Raw genomic sequence first — 18,986 nt, forward strand, 5'->3', positions numbered from 1 at the left:
GTCACATCGGGCAGAGAAGAGGTGCTGGACAACCACTTAAAAGGGTTGCCTGGTCTTAAACTACAAGTCTGCAGTCTTGTGAATCCTCACATCACGCGCACTGCACTCTGTCACCGGAGAATCCTCACAGCAACGGCGGTCACGAGATCACAAGTAGGTGATATGCATACTCCTGGCCACATTCCGACTAGACTGTTTCCGGCATCGCTAAATGCAAGTGTATTGACTGAGGCCAGAAACAGTCTAGTCGGAATGTGGCCGGGAGTATGCATATCACATACTTACAGTCACATGACCACCATTCCTGGCGAAGTCACCAGAGAATTCTCACAGTGCGCATGTTATGAGAATTCAAAAGTCTGCATTCACAGAACGACTGCATACTTACACACTAAGGCCAGACAATCCCTTTAAAGTAAACCAGTCACCAGAAACCATGCTGTTAACCAGCAGATATGGTGTTAATCTGCAGGCTAATTGCATTACTAACCTGCCTAGTGCCCGCACATAGCCGAATGATGTGGGGAGAAAATTTATCTTTGTTCCACCCAGCAGCGTTCCAGGTTCAGTCACGGGGCGCCCCCGGGAGGGTTCAGTCACTGCTCTGAGTAGAGTGTGGTGTCTAACTCCGCTCCCAGCCCTGACTGACCCTGGCTCAGCATTAGAGGCGGCTGTCAGCCTGTGGCGTTAATAGCGTTTTTGGTGACAAGTTCCCTTTAACTTCACATTAACCGACTTGCTAGAACTGGAGCCCAGAGCTCCTGAACATACCCTCCTTGTACAGGTACTGTACATCATCATATTAGCGCATGGACCCCCATAAATCACAAGAAAGGAGATCTTGATCCCCAATTTCTTGTCACGGCATACGCCCTATAGCTCCATTCAATATCTAAAAAGCTGAGAACAGCAGAACCCTATACTGAGCTGTCAGTCCTACAGACTGAATGAAGCAGCACCAGCCACGTTCAAGCACCTTTCCAATCAAACTCGTCCTCACTGTAAGCTGACATTAACGAGGAATAAGGTGCCCAACCCCGCTTTAATTAACAGTACCCCCCCCCCCAGTGATCAGATAATTATCACTTCTGAACAGGTGATAAATGCATGTTGTGTTACAACTCTTTTTAAAAACTCATGGTCAATTGCAATCCAAGGAGCTTAGAAGCTCAGAACCTCATCGACTGATTTAGTGAGGTTTGGACTTACATTAAGTTTCACCTTACACATTATTGGCTCTGATGTGGGCAACTTATTTGGTTCATACCAATTGGGAAATCCCCCCCCCCCCCCACTTTGCAGACAATTAGGAAATACAATAAATGGCTGCTTTTTTCCCTTTTTTCCCTTTAACAGGAGGAATTAGATTGACTGATACCCGCCATCAACCTTATTCACCAAGACACGATGTAATTTAGACATTTCTGCTCATTATTCTAATTAAAGAATGAATATGTGAAATTATTAAATAAAAAAAAGTATTCCAATCACCCTTGCTTAATGTTCAGGGCCCCACGCTTTACCCATGTACCCGCACTCACCATATGCTCCATGCAGATACTGATTTCTCCATCACTGTAGAATGCCCCGTAGAAGCCCACAATGTATGGGGAGTTACACTCGTGCAGAACTTGGAGCTCTCGGATAATCTGGTTTCTAATTGCTGGTTTTATCTCCAGGTGAATCAGCTGCAAGAAAAAAATAACTTGATTTAAGAAAACCAAGGGGCCACAGAGCTGCTGCTTTAGCAGTCATGGTGCAGTACTGGTGGTAAGGGCCAAAACAACAGCATAATGCCATGCAGCCCCATTATTGTTGCCTTATCAGCTCCAAAGAATATTTAGGCTCTTGCACACAACCATATTAAAAAGGGGTTGTTCAGGTATAAAAATATTGCTGTCCATAAAATATATCATAAATAGGAGATCAGCAGGGGTCCAACATACAGCACCCCCCCGATCAGCTGATAAATGCTCGGGAGATAAACCTCGTTAGCGGACTCATGAATTTAATCCCGGAAAAACCCTTTGTTATTTTTATTACATTGACTAAACCATTAAGAAAAGGTCCGTGGCTCACCTTCCTAGCCATGATAAGACTGGACGGCTTGTGTGAAACTTTAAAGACCACACCACCATTGCCAGCGCCAAGCTCGGAAACTTTTTCAAAGTCATCATCTTTAAGTTCTCCAACTTTCTGTTTCTGAGTGAGGAAAGCTTCCAGCCGCTTCCTCTGCTGTTCATCCAGTTCTAGCTCCTCCAACTTCTTCTGAAGGGCCTCAAGGTTTGTCCTGACAATACAAAAAGAAAAAAAGATAATGTATGAACCCAAAGAGAACAGTACAAAAGTTCATCATGCTAGAGAAAGGTCTTCACTTCAGTTTATATTTCCATCGAGGGATGTCCTTTATTTTTAATGTGAAAAGTTGACATCTGGCAGGCAGATATCCAGAGGACCACCTCGAGGTGTGAAGGGCTGCAGTGGTAAGACTGGCTTCAACCAGCTGCTATTCGGCTCCTTGTGATAACAGAAGTGGTTGTCCAAACTGGGGATCACATTCATGGTTAAGGGGGTTAAGACTGATGGGCATCTGACACCCCCACAGATCAGCAGTTTGCTCAAGTGGCTCCCAGATGTAAAGACTTAGAACGGAATTGCAAAGTTAGCTCCATTCATTGTGCAGCTGCTGGATCCATTCTGCAGCACCTGGCAGTGGCTGCTACACAATGAATGGAGCTGTAGTTCACAGTGCAAAAGGGGCGAAGCATCAAAGCGTTTATGGCAGAAAACTGGAGGAAGACACATTAAAAAGATGCGTCAAATTCATTAAGTGATGTGGCACATTTTAAAGAATTGCTTGCATGTTACTCCTGCACACCACCTCTCATTAAGACTGGTGTATGGAACGCCAGACATAAAGGGATTGTCCACTACTAGGACAACTCCTTCTTAAACTAAATCTCAGCCCCTATAAAATTATAAAGCCTATACTCGCCCCGTGCTGACACCGTGCCTGCTCTCCCCGAAGCGGTGATGCAGTGTTGTGACACGTGACGTCGGCGCCCAATCAGCGCTGGCGTCACCGTCTCCCCCCTTTGTACGAACTGAACATGAAGAGGAAGCCAGAGCTGCAGCTCATCCCGGACATCCTCTTCATGTTCAGTTTGTCCGAAGATGGAGACATCGTAATGACGCAGTCACGTAATGACGCAGTGCAAAACGGAAAAAAGCGGCAGAATCAGGAAAGCTCAGGGATTTATTTTTTTTTAAAGTCTCACTTTTTTGAGCAAGCGACAAGCTCTCTAAGTTTCTGGTAATGGTAATCACATGAAACCAGATTTTTTTTGTAGCCATGTCTATTCTTTGAAGCATTCTTTTAGAAATGCATAAGACTAAATTCAAAAATCTGTTTGTCATCGTACATCAGTCAAAAATGGACCGTATTTCTTTTTCTTCATCCCTTTTGGCTCAATTTTCTATCTGTTGTTAAAACTGAATTCGGTAACCTGTATGAGCTCCTCTTTTTCTAGATCCCTTTCGCACTCCCCCAAATTAAAAAAGAAAAAAAAAAAAAAAACCAACTTGAAAGACAGTCTGAAAGTCAAAAATGGATGAGAATAAGCCATGCACAGAGTTTAATGGAATGGACAAACCTGTTCATAAAAAAACAAACAAAAACAAATTTAACATGTTTCCATTAAACTAGGTCAGTGTGTTTCCATCTTAAGGCTATGTGCACACGATGCGGACTTGCTGCGGATCAGCAGCGGATTTTACCGCGCAGAAATGCTGCAGATCCGCACTGTGATGTACAGTATAATGTTATTCAGTGGGATAAAAAAAAAAAACAGCTGTGCGGAAAAATCATTGCGGAATTGTTGCGGATTTCAAAGAAGTGCATGTCACTTTTGTGCGGATCTGCAGCATTTCTGCACCCCTCCATGATAAAAATCCACAGTGGCAAAAACCCGCACAAAATCCCCATCAATTCCGCACAAAATCCGCATAAAAACCGCTGCAAATCCACGGCGGATTCTGCGCAGAAAATTCTGCACCTCTTTTCCTACGTGTGCACATAGCCATAAGATGGTCAACAGAAAAACAGATGTGTGAATGTAGCCGTACATTAGATGAGCCAATACTCTAGGGATGAGGAATGAGCGCTTGTAGGAAGCTTCTGACTATCAACCAGTCTGAATAGACCAACAGCTTGCTTGTCCATTGGGTACAATCATTTTTAAGCTGGTGTAAAAGTCTTTGTTAGCATAACATCCTATGCACACAGAACGATCATTGTAATTGTTGTGTGCACAGAACGGTCATTGGCCTGTGTAAACAGATCAGTAGACAACCGGCAATATACAAAACGATCGTCAGCAGGCAACGCTTTAACTGCCTGGATCATTCCATGTTAACCCTCCATTAGTCTGACCATAGATATAGTAATATAGCACAGAATTTGGGACCTTAAAAAAAATAAAAATAATAATCTTATAGTGACATTGACATTAGGCACGGATAAAGATTACTAAAATTGAGACCCATGTGACATCTAACCACCTTTTCAATAAGTTGGTAGAGCTGGATGGTACTAGTGTAGCAATGCCAAAATTGTCAACATTTGTAACATTTGAAAAAGTTTTAGGCTATGTGCACACGTTCAGGAAAGTTAGCAGAATTTTCCTGAGCAAATCCGGACTACTTTTGCAGGAAATCCGCTAGCGTTTTTTTTTCGCATTTTGTGTGCTTTTTTGCTAATTTTTCCGGAGGTTCCCAATGCAATAATATAGTGGCAAATCCGAGAAAACCCACAAAATGAATGAACATGCTGCGTTTTTTTTCACGAAAAAAACGCAACATGTGCACAACAATTGCAGAATGCATTAAAATTGATGGGATGCTTAATGTAAGCGTTTTTGCAGCGGAAAACGGCACACAAAAAATCCAGAACGTGTGCACTTAGTCTTACACTAGAAATCTAGCAAAAATTGTTTGATCAATCGGGATCAAAGTGTTGTCTACCACAGTTACATCGATTGAACAAAATGTTATTTTTGGAACTCAAAAAGGTACAATCTGAGATGGGGATGTAGCAGATATTTAGAGAAATATGTAGCCATGTCAAATACGGTACATAAGAAAGAAAATAAATGCAGAAGCCAAGAGCCATCATTTATTACTGAAAACAAGATGTCAGCATCCATCACCCGACAGACGTCAGGAATCGCTTTCCACCTGCATTTTTAAACATGTACAACAATATCTCTCAGTTTCCAGAGTAGATCTTTAAAAAAAAAAAAAAGAAAGAAAAATGTTGTTCTGAGCCCATAACCCCATTATATCAGATCCATACCTAATTCATCAATACTGTAACAGAAGAACCAGACGCGTTTGCTCATAGTAGCAATAGTGCATTTCTCATTTACCGTCAAATAAAAGCGGTGGAATTACCGTAAATAGATAGGGATTGAGGATGAAAAATTGGATTTCGGACAACGCTTTTAAGGTCAGTATCTTATTTTTATCACTGACCTTGCACATCCTTCTCAAATTATGTTCTATTTTCATGTACTATGCTACAGTTGTGCTCAAAAGTTTACATACCTCGGCAGAATTTTTGCTTTCTTGACCTTTTTTCAGAGAATATGAATGATAACACCAAAACTTTTCCTCCACTCATGGTTAGTGGTTGGATGAAGGCATTTATTGTAAAACTACTGTGTGTTTTCTCTTTGTAAATCTAATGACAGCCCAAAATATCCGAATAACCCTGATCAATAGTTCACATACCCTGGTGATTTTGGCCTGATAACAGGCACAGAAGGGAATCTGTCAACACATTTGACATAACTAAATTATTAATATGGGCATACAGGTTAAAAACTGGTGAGAATAGTCCTACCTTTACGTCACATATCAAATACCTTGCAATTTTTATTACTTTATATAAATAACCTCTTCCAGGCTACAGGGAGGTCAGGACGCTGCCTGGATGATAACTCTGCCTCCAGAGCTTATTTTACATGAAGTGGAGTTACCAGTGTGCTGTGTAACGGCCGCTCTCCTGATCTCACTGCAGAGCTGTGTGTGATTATACCGGACACATCTGCAGGTTCCTCTCAGCTTCCAGCTCACAGGCAGATAGGGTTGTAATGCTGCTGCAATACAGCAGAGCTCAGAGTTGTGAAATATGTGTTTGCAAGAAGACAAATAAATGTAATTTCTCCTGTTCTGTGTTAGTTACTTGTCGCACACTGGTCATGGCCCCTTCATGTAAAATAATCTCTGGAGGCAGAGCTATCTTCCAGGCTGCGTCCTCCCCAAAGCCTGAAAGGGGTCATTTACATACAAGGTAAATGTAGATTTCTCTGGAATAAGACATTGGATTGCAGATACCATTTTATTAAGCTTCCTATGATCTACATGCCCATATAAACGTCTTCGGTGGGCTGATCCTAATGACACATTCCCTTTATCTCTAAATGTCCCCTGTGACGGAGCTACAGATGGGACGATTGAACAAATTGTTCCCAGATTTCCTCGCAGATTACAATCACTAGGTGTTTGGGTAGAGGACAGTATGCAATCACCTTATTTTCAAGGGACAAGAATTTACAAAAGGCCAAAAAAAAAAAAAAAAAAAAAAAGGGAACAGGCGAGTTTCTGTCCCATAAATCTATGGCTTTCTGATATATGTAATTATTGCTCTACAGTGACTGAGTATACGGTGATTTACAGACAGAACAGGTATATTGTACAGACACCAATTAATTATCAATGGTAATGAAGAGAATTGCAGCATGATGCAAAACCATTACTGAACAGCCTGCATGACCAAAAGTACCACAGCAATTAATGATTGGATCACTCAGATATGAGAACTGCAGGCAGAAAACAACTTCAGGCATGTGTCATCTTCTGACCACAGTAATGAGCCCGGGCAATGCCGAATTCAGCACTTTCTCCAGAACAAGAGCTGGACCTGATCCAGTAAAGGCTCCAAGCTGTGTCAGAGCCCCACGCTTGTCCTATATCTATGCCAAATTTATCCGTCTGTCTGGCCTTCATTGGATTCATCTGATTGCACTTCCAAATATAGTGGACCAGTGGTGGAAAAATAAAACAAATTTTTTTTTTTTTTTTTTTTTTTTTTTTTTTAGAAAGCATTTATCACATTTGTACACACACGGGAAAATAAGTATTTGATACACTGCCGATTTTTCAAGTTTTCCCACCTACAAATAATGGCGGGCGAGGTCTGTAATCTTTATCGTAGGTACACTTCAACCGTGAGAGACAGAATATAAAAATAAAAAACAGAAATTCACATTGTATGATTCGTACGTAATTAAATTGCATTTTATTGAATTAAATAAGTATTTGATCACAACAAACTAAGAAACCCCTGAAGACCACCCCTGAAGAAGCCAGGGTTGGCGACACGCGTTGGGCATTTAGTGTCCTTGCATCCCCCATTTCTTCTACCTCTTATTGCATCAATGCTCCACACAGAGATCCTATTCAGGAAGCCCTATTCACAGGCTCATGTTGTATAGGTTTTTTTTTTTGTCTCCCCATATGTGGGTATTATTCTACTATTGTGGTTAAGTGATCAATATCACTTCTTAAAGGACAATCGATTTTATCTATATGCCCCTTGAGCAGGACTATGTCTCTATCTGTCTATCTCCTTCTAGATAGCACCTAATATGTATTTCATGAACATTAGTCTCAGTTTATATTTTTTTGGAGCATTTATCTATGTATTTTCTAGCCTACAAGTAAGGGCTTCCTCTGCATATGTGCTTATTATACAATACTGACAGGATGATTCCTTTTTTCTCTGTGTGGCTATTCTTGAGTGATTATTAGTACTATAGATATTGATTTTTTGTTTGGGGTGTGACAAGGGCATGACCCTATTGTGGGTCTGTGTATTTTTTGTTTGCAATTTTAAATGTTTTTAAAAATCTTTTTGCATTGTTTGTTTTATAACCAAATAAAACTTACTACTTTTTCTGCTATTTTTGTGTGGTGATCCCTGTGAAATGCATGCTATCTTTTCTTAGTTTGTTGTGCTTATTATCTCTAGCATGCAATAGGTGATCCCCAGTAGTGGTGCCCGCCAACATTGGTTGCAAAGTATTTGATCACCTACCAACCAGCACGAATTCTGGCTCTCACAGACCTGTTAGTTTTTCTTTAAGAAGCCCTCCTACTCTGCACTCATTACCTGTATTAATTGTACCTGTTTGAACGAGTTACCTGTATAAAAGACACCTGTCCACACAATCACACTTCAACCTCTCCATCATGACCAAGTCCAAAGAGCAGTCTAAGGACACTAGGGACAAAATTATAGCCCTGCGCAAGGTTGGGATGGGCTACAGGACAATAGGCAAGCAGCTTAGAGAGAAGGCAACAACTGTTGGCGCAATTAGAAAAGTCCAGAAACACAAGATGGCTGTCAATCTTCCTCGGTCTGGGCTCCATGCAACATCTCGCCTTGTGGTGTAAGGCTAGGTTCCCATTGCGTTAATGGGATAGCGCTAACGGACAGCGTTGCACGGCAAAATTAACGCCGTGCACCGCGTCCGTTAGCGCTCCCATTGCCGGCAATGTTAGAGCGCATTGCTAGCGCGTGTCATTTTCGGCACGCGCTAGCGACGTGCCGGTCTTTTGTAGCGCGCCTCGACGCTGCTTGCAGCGTCCGCGGCGCGCCAGAGGTCCGTTCCCCGCTCTCGCAGATCGGGGATCTGCGAGAGCGGGGACGTTAACGCGACCCCTGAACGCGGCCCCGAAAAAGACATTGCGTTAGCGCAATCCGCTAGCGCTCGCGCTAAACGGATTGCACTAACGCAATCTGAACCTAGCCTAAGGATGATTTTGAGAAAGGTAAGGAATCAGCCTAGAACTACACAGGAGGACCTGGTCAATGACCTGAAGGCCGGTTTCACACGTCAGTGGCTCCGGTACGTGTGGTGTCAGTTTTCTCACATACCGGAGACACTGGCACACGTAGACATTAAAATCAATGTGTCTCTGCACATGTCAGCGTGTTTTCACGGACCGTGTGTCCGTTTGAAAAACACGGAGACGTGTCAGTGTTCGTGGGAGTGCACGGATCACACGGACTTATTAAAGTCAATGGGTCCGTGTAAAACACGTACCGTACACGGATCCTGTCCGTGTGCAGTCCATGTGCCGTGCAGGAGACAGCGCTACAGTAAGCGCTGTCCTCCCAGCGTGGTGCTGAAGCCGCCATTCATTTCTTCTCTCCAGCAGCGTTCGCTGGAGAGAAGGAATGAAAAATCATTGTTTTTTTGTGTGTTTAAAATAAAGACCCTTGTCACCTCCCCCCTCCCACCCCCTGTGCGCCCGCCCGCTGGAAATAAAATACTCACCCGGCTCCCTCGATGCTTCCTCTCAGCGTCGCAGCTCTTCCTGTATGAGCGGTCACGTGGTACCGCTCATTACAGTGATGAATATGTGGCTCCACCTCCCATAGGGGAGGATGGATGGGGTCATGCATTGCGAGATTTTGGCCAACAACCTCCTTAGCACTTTAGATGAGTCGTGGCTGGGTCATTCAGCATGATGACCCGAAACACACAGCCAGGGCAACTAAGGAATGGCTCCGTAAGATGCATTTCAAGGTCCTGGAGTGGCCTAGCCAGTCTCTAGACTTCAACACTATAGAACATTTTTGGAGGGAGCTGAAACTCAATGTTGCCCAGCGACAGCCCCGAAACCTGAAAGATCTGGAGAAGATCTGTATTGAGGAGTGGGCCACAATCCCTGCTGCAGTGTGTGCAAACTTGGTCAAGAACTACAGGAAACTACTGACCTCCGTAATTGCAAACAAAGGTTTCTGTACCAAATATTAAGTTCTATTTTTCTATTGTATCAAATACCTATTTTATGCAATAAAATGCAAATTAATTATGTAAAAACCATACAATGGGATTTTCTGGATTTTTTTTAGGATTCTGTTTCACAGTTGAAGTGTACCTACGATAAAAATTACAGTCCTCTCCATTTTTTGTAGAATTAATCTCTCAATTAATCTGGAAATTCTCCACAAATGTATTTTTACATAAATCTTATGTAAACGAGAGAAAAAAAACTAAACTAATAATGTGACGGCTTTACTAGGGGTGAGCTGCCTGACAATTTTACAAATAAGGATATAAGGCCGCATTTCCTCAGCAACCAGACTAATCTATATGACTTAGGCCAAGCTGCTTTGCCCCTCTCTCCACACTCAGTCAAAGTGAAATCAGAAAGTTACTAGTGATGAACGAGTATACTCGTTGCTCGGGTGGTCTCTGAGTATTTCGGTGTGCTCAGGGATTTAGTTTATGTGGACGCAGCTGCATGATTTGCGGCTGCTAGACAGCTTGAATACATGTGGGGATTCCCTAAAAAACAGGCATGTATATTCAGGAGGTCTGACAGCTGCAAATCATGCAGCTGCGCCCACAAACTAAATCCCCGACCATGCCGAAATACTCGGAGACCACCCAGGCAATGAGTATACTCGCTCATCACTAAAAATTACCTATTAAAGTAATCCCAGACTCCTGTGGGGAATTTGTAATTATCACCCATGATGTTTTTAGTTATGTGCGTAGTGGTTTTGCTATAATTAAGTAAAAACTTGCTTCCAAGAATAGAAAACCGTTACTATGCTCGGAGTCATCGGGACGATACGGTATACTGCTGGGTCACAGAGTCATGGTGTGAAGAAACGCCTTCTGTCTCTGATTTATGGCTCCAGCCAGGTGATGTCAGTGCTGCAGTCTCTGAAATCCAGCGCAGACACGGGCATGATCCCGGCTCAGGACGCCTGTCGCTGTGTGACACTGATTATCACGCAACTGCCTGCAGGATTATCTTAATAGGCAATTTTCTGATGTCCTGTTCCATGAGGGAATCACTGTAGATTGAATGGCACAGCCAATATTCAAAAAGGGGACAAAAACTGAACTCGGAAATTATAGGCCAGTAAGTTTAACCTCTACTGTGGGTAAAATCCTGGAGGGCATTCTAAGGGATGCTATGCTGGAGTATCTGAAGAGGAATAACCTCATGACCCAGTATCAGCACGGGTTTACTAGGGACCGATCATGTCAGACTAATTTGATCAGCTTCTATGAAGAGGTAAGTTCCGGTCTGGACCAAGGGAACCCAGTGGATGTAGTGTATATGGACTTTTCAAAAGCTTTTGATACGGTGCCACACAAAAGGTTGATACATAAAATGAGAATAATGGGGATAGGGGAAAATATGTGTAAGTGGGTTGAGAGTTGGCTCAGGGATAGGAAACAAAGGGTGGTTATTAATGGAACACACTCGGACTGGGTCACGGTTAGTAGTGGGGTACCACAGGGGTCAGTATTGTGCCCTCTTCTTTTTAACATATTTATTAATGACCTTGTAGGGGGCATTCAGAGTAGAATTTCAATATTTGCAGATGACACTAAACTCTGCAGGGTAATCAATACACAGGAGGACAATTTTATATTACAGGATGATTTATGTAAACTAGAAGCTTGGGCTGATAAATGGCAAATGAGCTTTAATGGGGATAAATGTAAGGTCATGCACTTGGGTAGAAGTAATAAGATGTATAACTATGTGCTTAATTCTAAAACTCTGGGCAAAACCGTCAATGAAAAAGACCTGGGAGTATGGGTGGATGACAAACTCATATTCAGTGGCCAGTGTCAGGCAGCTGCTACAAAGGCAAATAAAATAATGGGATGCATTAAAAGAGGCATAGATGCTCATGAAGAGAACATAATTTTACCTCTATACAAGTCACTAGTGCGACCACACTTAGAATACTGTGCACAGTTCTGGTCTCCGGTGTATAAGAAAGACATAGCTGAACTAGAGCGGGTGCAGAGAAGAGCGACCAAGGTTATTAGAGGACTGGGGGGTCTACAATACCAAGATAGGTTATTACACTTGGGGCTATTTAGTTTGGAAAAATGAAGACTAAGGGGTGATCTTATGTTAATGTATAAATATATGAGGGGACAGTACAAAGACCTTTCTGATGATCTTTTTAATCATAGACCGGTGACAGGGACAAGGGGGCATCCTCTACGTCTGGAGGAAAAAAGGTTTAAGCATAATAACAGACGCGGATTCTTTACTGTAAGAGCAGTGAGACTATGGAACTCTCTGCCGTATGATGTTGTAATGAGTGACTCATTGCTTCAATTTAAGAGGGGACTGGATACCTTTCTGGAAAAGTATAATATTACAGGGTATATATATATATATATTAGATTCCTTGATAAGGCGTTGATCCAGGAAACTAGTCTGATTGTCGTATGTGGGGTCGGGAAGGAATTTTTTTCCCCATGATGGAGCTTACTCTTACCACATGGGTTTTTTTTGCCTTCCCCTGGATCAACATGTTAGGGCATGTTAGGTTAGGCTATGGGTTGAACTAGATGGACTTACAGTCTTCCTTCAACCTTAATAACTATGTAATTATGTAATATCAGTCACTCAGTGGCATAGCATGTCATAATTTTTAAAGGGTGCAAAATTTCAAAATAAAATAAAAAGTAGCTTGGAGTTGCGAGTGCCAAAGATCCAGGGCAGCGGATACAAATAGAGCCCACTGGCTGGCTCCCTGCCCTACCGCTCCCCGCCTTGTTGGCAGCAGACTGCTGCAGGCCTAGTGCCCACAAGACGTTGCTGCATTGTGCTGCCTGGGCCGACCACCTCTGTGTACAAGGGAGAAGAGGACTCGGGTGCGGGGTGGCACAAAGGTGACTATTACATTTAGAGGGAGCATCATTACCTTTTATGGGACAACTAAAGGGGCAATATTACACAGCGGTGCTAAACTTGCCTGGGACATTGGAACCCAACATTATGCCACTGTAATCAGCAGACCGCCCATGGAACTAAAAAGGAAGTTCCCCTTTTCCAATTAGTTTGTAGATGTGCGCTGCCCATTCTCTGACCCTAGTGTGTGCGTGTCCTGGTACCGCACTGCTACTTCTGTCCCCATGTGCCGCTGACAGTCCACCAAAGGAATGTCCTGGGGATTACCACTAGTACAGGATTTCCCTGACCTGGGTCTAGATGTTTGCAGCAACCCTGACAGTTAACCCCTCAGTGAATCCTCTGCTATCATCCTGGAATACATTATATCATGCATTTCCTCACGTTCCCGACATTTGATGGTGTGGGTAATGTGGGCGCAGCGTGGGTAGTTTCATCCTTTTATTCATTACATACACATAAGTGTATTAACTCTTGCTGTGCATTCACCTCGAGGAAATAAGCCACCAAATTAATGAAATTTTTGTGTTGTATTTCAAATTTTTTTTGGGGGGGACATAAAGCCACTGTTCTGCCTTAACTGAAGCTTCGCTGGATTTCCTCATCTAAAGACAAGGTCCTGTCTACAGACATCGCAGTGTTAATAGATTCCGTAGGCGGAAAGATGTTGCAAAAGTTGTATTTATACAGATTTGGCTTGTTTCCAATGACTGTGTTGCTAAGCGACATAAATAACAAGTACATCCTTACAATACAGCCCCCTAATCAAACACACCTCCCCCACTATCTACTTGCTCTTGTGGATACGGATACATACTGCAGAGTAAGACCTCACACAAGGCCACTGCACCATGCCACAAGTCATGTACACTGAAGTGGAAGCAATACTGTACGACACATTGGAGGGGTTTTCCCTCTGTAGGTTTTTGCTATGCTTTTTTTTTTTTTTTTTTGTTAACCAATAAACTTCAATTGGTAAAATACCGTACTTTAAAAGCAACAGATAAAACCTACATTGTAAATAAAGCAAAGATTCTAAAAAAAAAAAACTAAGCACAAACTAAGATAAGAGTAATATTTAATTATCAAGATTTGAGTATTTTTATATATCAAAGCCGACAGCGTGCATCTAAATCAATGGGATTGTGATACACTGTAAACCAAGCTTTCTTCTTCAGAGCTGATCTGTCGTCACATTGTGGTTTCTGGTACAGGGAGCCTGTCATGACATACATTCACTCCTATCTGTGGGCAGCGCGGTATAGAGTAGGGCCCGAACAATGTGCATTTCATTGATTTACACCCATGCTCTTTTTATGTTCAGAAGTTCAATGGATGGTTCTAATCATTGACTGCTTCCTGTGTAAGCACAAGCATACCGGGCTGTCAGTCACAGACAGCACCGCCCACTGGACTCCTGAGAAGAAAGAGAAAGGGTTAAAAAAAAATAAAAATAAAAAAAATAAAATACAACTTAGATTTAATATTTTGTTCACAAAACTGTATCAATCTCTCTGCTTTTGTTCTATATCATTCAGATCTGGCACGATATGTCATGTTCTCAACAAGAAAACCAAATGTCATACAACACTCCGCCATTTGGGGTTGAACCTGTAGATTTGTAAGATCCTGGTCCAATGGCCATGTACAAACTTCACAGCCATTCGGCCAGAGCACAGCGACTCCCAGTACCGGCAGCATCCCCAGTGCCTCTTCTGATTTATTAGGCCTTGTGACATTATTACATTACCGCATCATACACGCTTTACGCCATGGAGGCCGAAGAGGCCATAGGCAGTGGAAGGTTTGCAGTACTCTGGTCCAATGGTGAAGGACTACAGTGTTTCTGCTGGACCAGGGTCCTGTAAATCTTTTTGATATGGGCTAAAAAGAAATGTTCTATGAAAAAAAAAAAAAAAAGCATCACACTCGGTTATTAGAGTGCAAGATTTATGAGTGAAAATGGAACTGAAAACAAAGTTTTTCACATTAACAATCAAATATTCAGAATTCATATTTTTTCTCATCTCCCATGCATTCTTTGTGTCCCTATGGTAACAGACTACAACACTGTGTAGTCTGATATTGCCGTCACACTGCCTTCTATTTGTAAGAAGGCAAAATCACACAACAGAATCCCTTTAATTAAAGCTCCCAATGCTAAGCCCTGCCCCTCTACTTTTATGGAAGGCTTCTGTCAATCATTAGAGCGGGATCTGGAGAGAAGTGAGGCCCTGAGCTCATCGGTACATAATCCTGCAGCCATACCCCTTTCCATCAGTACTCTACTGCTTGCTCACTTCCTGCACTTTAGCAGATGATGAATGGAATAAACCATGACTACAGGATTTCACTGTACAGTTTGTTACCGTGGAGACACACAGGCCTGCAGAGGAGCTGTAGACCATATACAACGTGGCTTCAGTTTGTAGTTCTGATGTGCTTGAGCAATAAAAGGTTACAACCGAGGACAGATTTTAGGTTAAGTTCAAAAACATTTTTTGCAGATAACTTTACTGTAAAATCAGCTGGACGGGTGCTCAGACATATATTCATAATGATAATTGTCTTATAATTAGATAGCAGAAAGTCAGGATCCAGAGGGATTCACTAAGAGGTGGGTAAGGTGAAGACGCAGGTGCCAGGTATGGAAGAAACAGAAAAACAAAATCCTAATGCCAAGTACTCATCTGCCATGTACTCTCCCTCCCAGCTGGTTATTACATGGATGAAGCAGTAGCAGGTTATAGTCAGCACATCATCACAGCGGCCAAGGAAAAGGGTGACCAGAGGGGAAGACGAGAGGGGCAGCGTTGGAAGGCAGGGAGAGGAGTCATTGGCTTTTTATCATTTTAATTTTTTTTGCCCCATTTGCTGAATGAATGATGGCAAACCTCCTTACAGAATTAAATTTACTGTCATATGGAACCAGAGAATGCCATCTACCCATAGTATGTCACTGAATGCCTTTGACTTCTTAAAGGGGTTGTCCACCACCATGTTCAATCCATATGAAGGCACAGAAAATGACGCCAGCGCTGATTAGGCACCGAGCACCACGTGTCACAACATCGGACGAGAGCTCCAGGACAACGAGTGCCGACACCACTGGAACAGCGCCAACATGGAAGGAGAATAGTTTTTTTTATTTTAATCGAGGCCAAACATTTAATTCAAGAAGGGGTTGTCCTAGTAGTGAATTTTTTTTCCCCTCTGATAAACAAGGAATTCGTGGGCAAAACAATAACTGTCTCATTACATTGTTCTTTAAAAATATTATAAAATGCCACAAAACATTTTAAAGAATACACTTTAAGGCTATGTGCACACGTCAGGATTCTTTGCTGAAATTTCCTGAACAAAACCAGACATTTTCTGCAGGAAATCCACATGTGTTTTTTTGTGTGCACACAGCCTTAAAGGATCTGTCTGGCATCATAGAGTTAAAGGCTGAAGCGGTATGCCTAGGATAAGTCATCAACGTGTAATTGGCATGGGTTCTACCAGTGGGAACCCCACTGATGAGAAATTAGTAAGGGTTTATTTTATCAAACACATTGATGCAAGTGGTCTGCATATTCCTAAGATATTGGTTACAAAAGTTATGTAATTTGCATAACTTCACTTATTAGCAAACTTGCTTCAAAACGTGGTACAATACAAATACATCAGATTTTACAAAATATGCACTTTTATCAGTAGTTTTATGACCTCTCATTTATACAAAATGCCAAATTATGACAGTATGCCCCCAATTCTCTCACTGACAAGTATGATGGTATGGGTAAAATTGGAGCATCTCATCATACCTGGAACATTAAAATGTTAATTAACTTAACTTTAAAATATAATTAAATACAATATATATATACGGTATATATATATATATATATATATATATATATATATATATATATATATATATATATATATATATATATATATATATTTATTTATTTTAGTGTTGGACCCCTTGAAATTGTTCCAGATAATGAAGTATTTCTTCCCAAAAAATTTCAGAAGAAAACACAAGGAAAAAGGCAAAAATTGGACATAATTTCACATGAAACCCCAAAAATGGGAAGAAAATTGTTGACACCCTTCCAAAATGTTGTGCTGTAAATTTACCTGTGGCAAATAACAGTTGTGGGCAATATGAATATCACACCTGGAAGCAGATAGAATGGGACAAGTTGATTCAATTTTTGTATTGCGTGTCTGTGTGTCCCACAATAAGCATGGAGAATAGAAAAAGGAGAAGGGAACTGTCTGAAGACTTGAGAACCCAAACTGTTGAAAAACATTGACAATCTCAAGGTTTCAAGTCCATCTCCAGAGATTTCCGTGTTCTTTTGTCCACAGTGGGGAACATAATCAAGACGATTACAACCCATGGCACTGTAGCTAACCTCACTGGATATAGATGCTAGAGAAAAATTGATGAAAGGTTGCAACACAGGATAGTCTGGATGGTGGATAAGCAGCCCCAATCAAGTTCCAAAGAAAATCAAGCTGTCCTGCAGGCTCAGGGTGCAGTGTCAGTCGACATTTGAATGAAATGAAACACTAAGGCAGGAGATCCAGGCGGACCTCATTGCTGTCAGACATAAAAAAAGCTATATTGCAGTTTGCCAAAATGTACGCGAGTTAGTCAAAATCCTTCGGTTTAAGTGACTTGTGGATAGAGGAGACCAAGATAGAGCTTTTTTAGTAAAGCACATCAATCTTCTGTTTACCAAAAACGGAATGAAACTTACAAAGAACAGATTACAGTAACTATAGTCAAATATGGTGGGGGTGTTTCAAAGATGCTTTGGGGTTGCTCTGCTGCCTCTGGCACTGAGTGCCTTGATTTTGTAAAGGCATCATGAGAGCTGAAGAATAACAAAGGTTTAGCTCGCAGTGTTGTGCCCAGGGTCAGAAAGCGGAGTTTGTGTCCTGGGTCATCTAGCAGGACAGTGACCCCAAACATACTTCAAGAAGCACCCAGAAATGGATGGAAACAAAGTGTTGGAGAGTTCTGAAGTGGCCAGCATAGAGTCAGAATCTAAATCCAAATGAACACCTGTGGAGAGATCTTACAATTGCTGTTAGGAGAAGGTGAACTATGAGAGACCTGGAGCAGTTTGAAAAAGAGAGGTCCAAAATTCCAGAAGAGAGATGATGATGGATGATGATGATATTAAAAATTATTATATTATTATTAGCACCATTGATTCCATGGTGCTGTGCATGAGGAGGGGTTACATACAAATTATAGATATCACTTACAGTACGCAAACTAACAATTACAGACTGATACAGAGGGGCGAGGACCCTTCCCTTGCGGGCTTACATTCTACAGGATGGTGGAGAAGGAGACAATAGGTTGAGGGTTGCAGGAGCTCTGGTGTTGGTGAGGCGGTAGCTTCAGTAGAGGTGAGGAGGCAGCGGGGTCAGTGCAGGCTGTAGGCTTTCCTGAAGAGGTTGGTTTTCAGGTTCCGTCTGAAGGATCCAAATGTGGTTGATAGTCGGACGTGTTGGGGCAAAGAATTCCAAAGGATGGGGATATTCGGGAGAAGTCTTGGAGGTGGTTGGGTGAGGAGCGAATAAGTGTGGAGGAGAGAAGGAGGTCTTGGGAGGAACGGATATTACGTGAGGGAAGATATCGGGAGATTAGTTCAGAGATATATGGAGGAGACAGGTTATGGATAGCTTTGTGGGTCAGTATTAGTAATTTGAACTGGATACGCTGAGGGAATGGGAGCCAGTGAAGAGATTTGCGGGGCGAGCGGAGGAGTAGTGAAGAGAGAGATAAATTAGTCGGGCAGCAGAGTTAAGGATGGACTGGAGAGGTGCAAGGGTGTTAGCAGGGAGGCCACAGAAAAGGATGTTGCAGTAAGGCTACGTTCACATTAGCGTTGTGCGCCGCAGCGTTGTGCGCTGCAGCGTCGCCGCATGCGTCATGCGCCCCTATAACATGGGGACGCATGTACATGCGTTGTGTTGCGTTTTGTGACTCATGCGTCTTTTTGGGCGCACGCGTCAGGGCGCAGAGGACGCAGCAAGTTGCATTTTTTTTGCGTCCAAAATCATGCAAAAAAAGGACGCATGCGTCACAAAACAATGCGTTTTGCATGCATTGTGTCGCCGATGCGTCGCCGACGCAACACACAACAACGCAAATGTGAACGTAG

General features: G+C 42.3%; 1 protein-coding gene across 1 annotated transcript in view; it reads right to left on the reverse strand.

Moving 5' to 3' along the window:
- Positions 1–18,986, reverse strand: part of MAP2K1 (mitogen-activated protein kinase kinase 1) — a 63,015-nt gene that overhangs the window by 25,539 nt on the left and 18,490 nt on the right. Inside the window, exons 2-3 of the mRNA XM_077263264.1 lie at positions 2,080–2,290; positions 1,542–1,688 (exon numbers count right to left, since the gene is read on the reverse strand). Coding sequence (XP_077119379.1) covers positions 1,542–1,688; positions 2,080–2,290 — 358 coding nt within the window. The remainder of the gene's footprint in view (positions 1–1,541; positions 1,689–2,079; positions 2,291–18,986) is intronic.

This window comes from Ranitomeya variabilis, chromosome 5 (genome assembly GCF_051348905.1).
Source record: "Ranitomeya variabilis isolate aRanVar5 chromosome 5, aRanVar5.hap1, whole genome shotgun sequence".
Lineage (NCBI taxonomy): Eukaryota > Metazoa > Chordata > Amphibia > Anura > Dendrobatidae > Ranitomeya > Ranitomeya variabilis.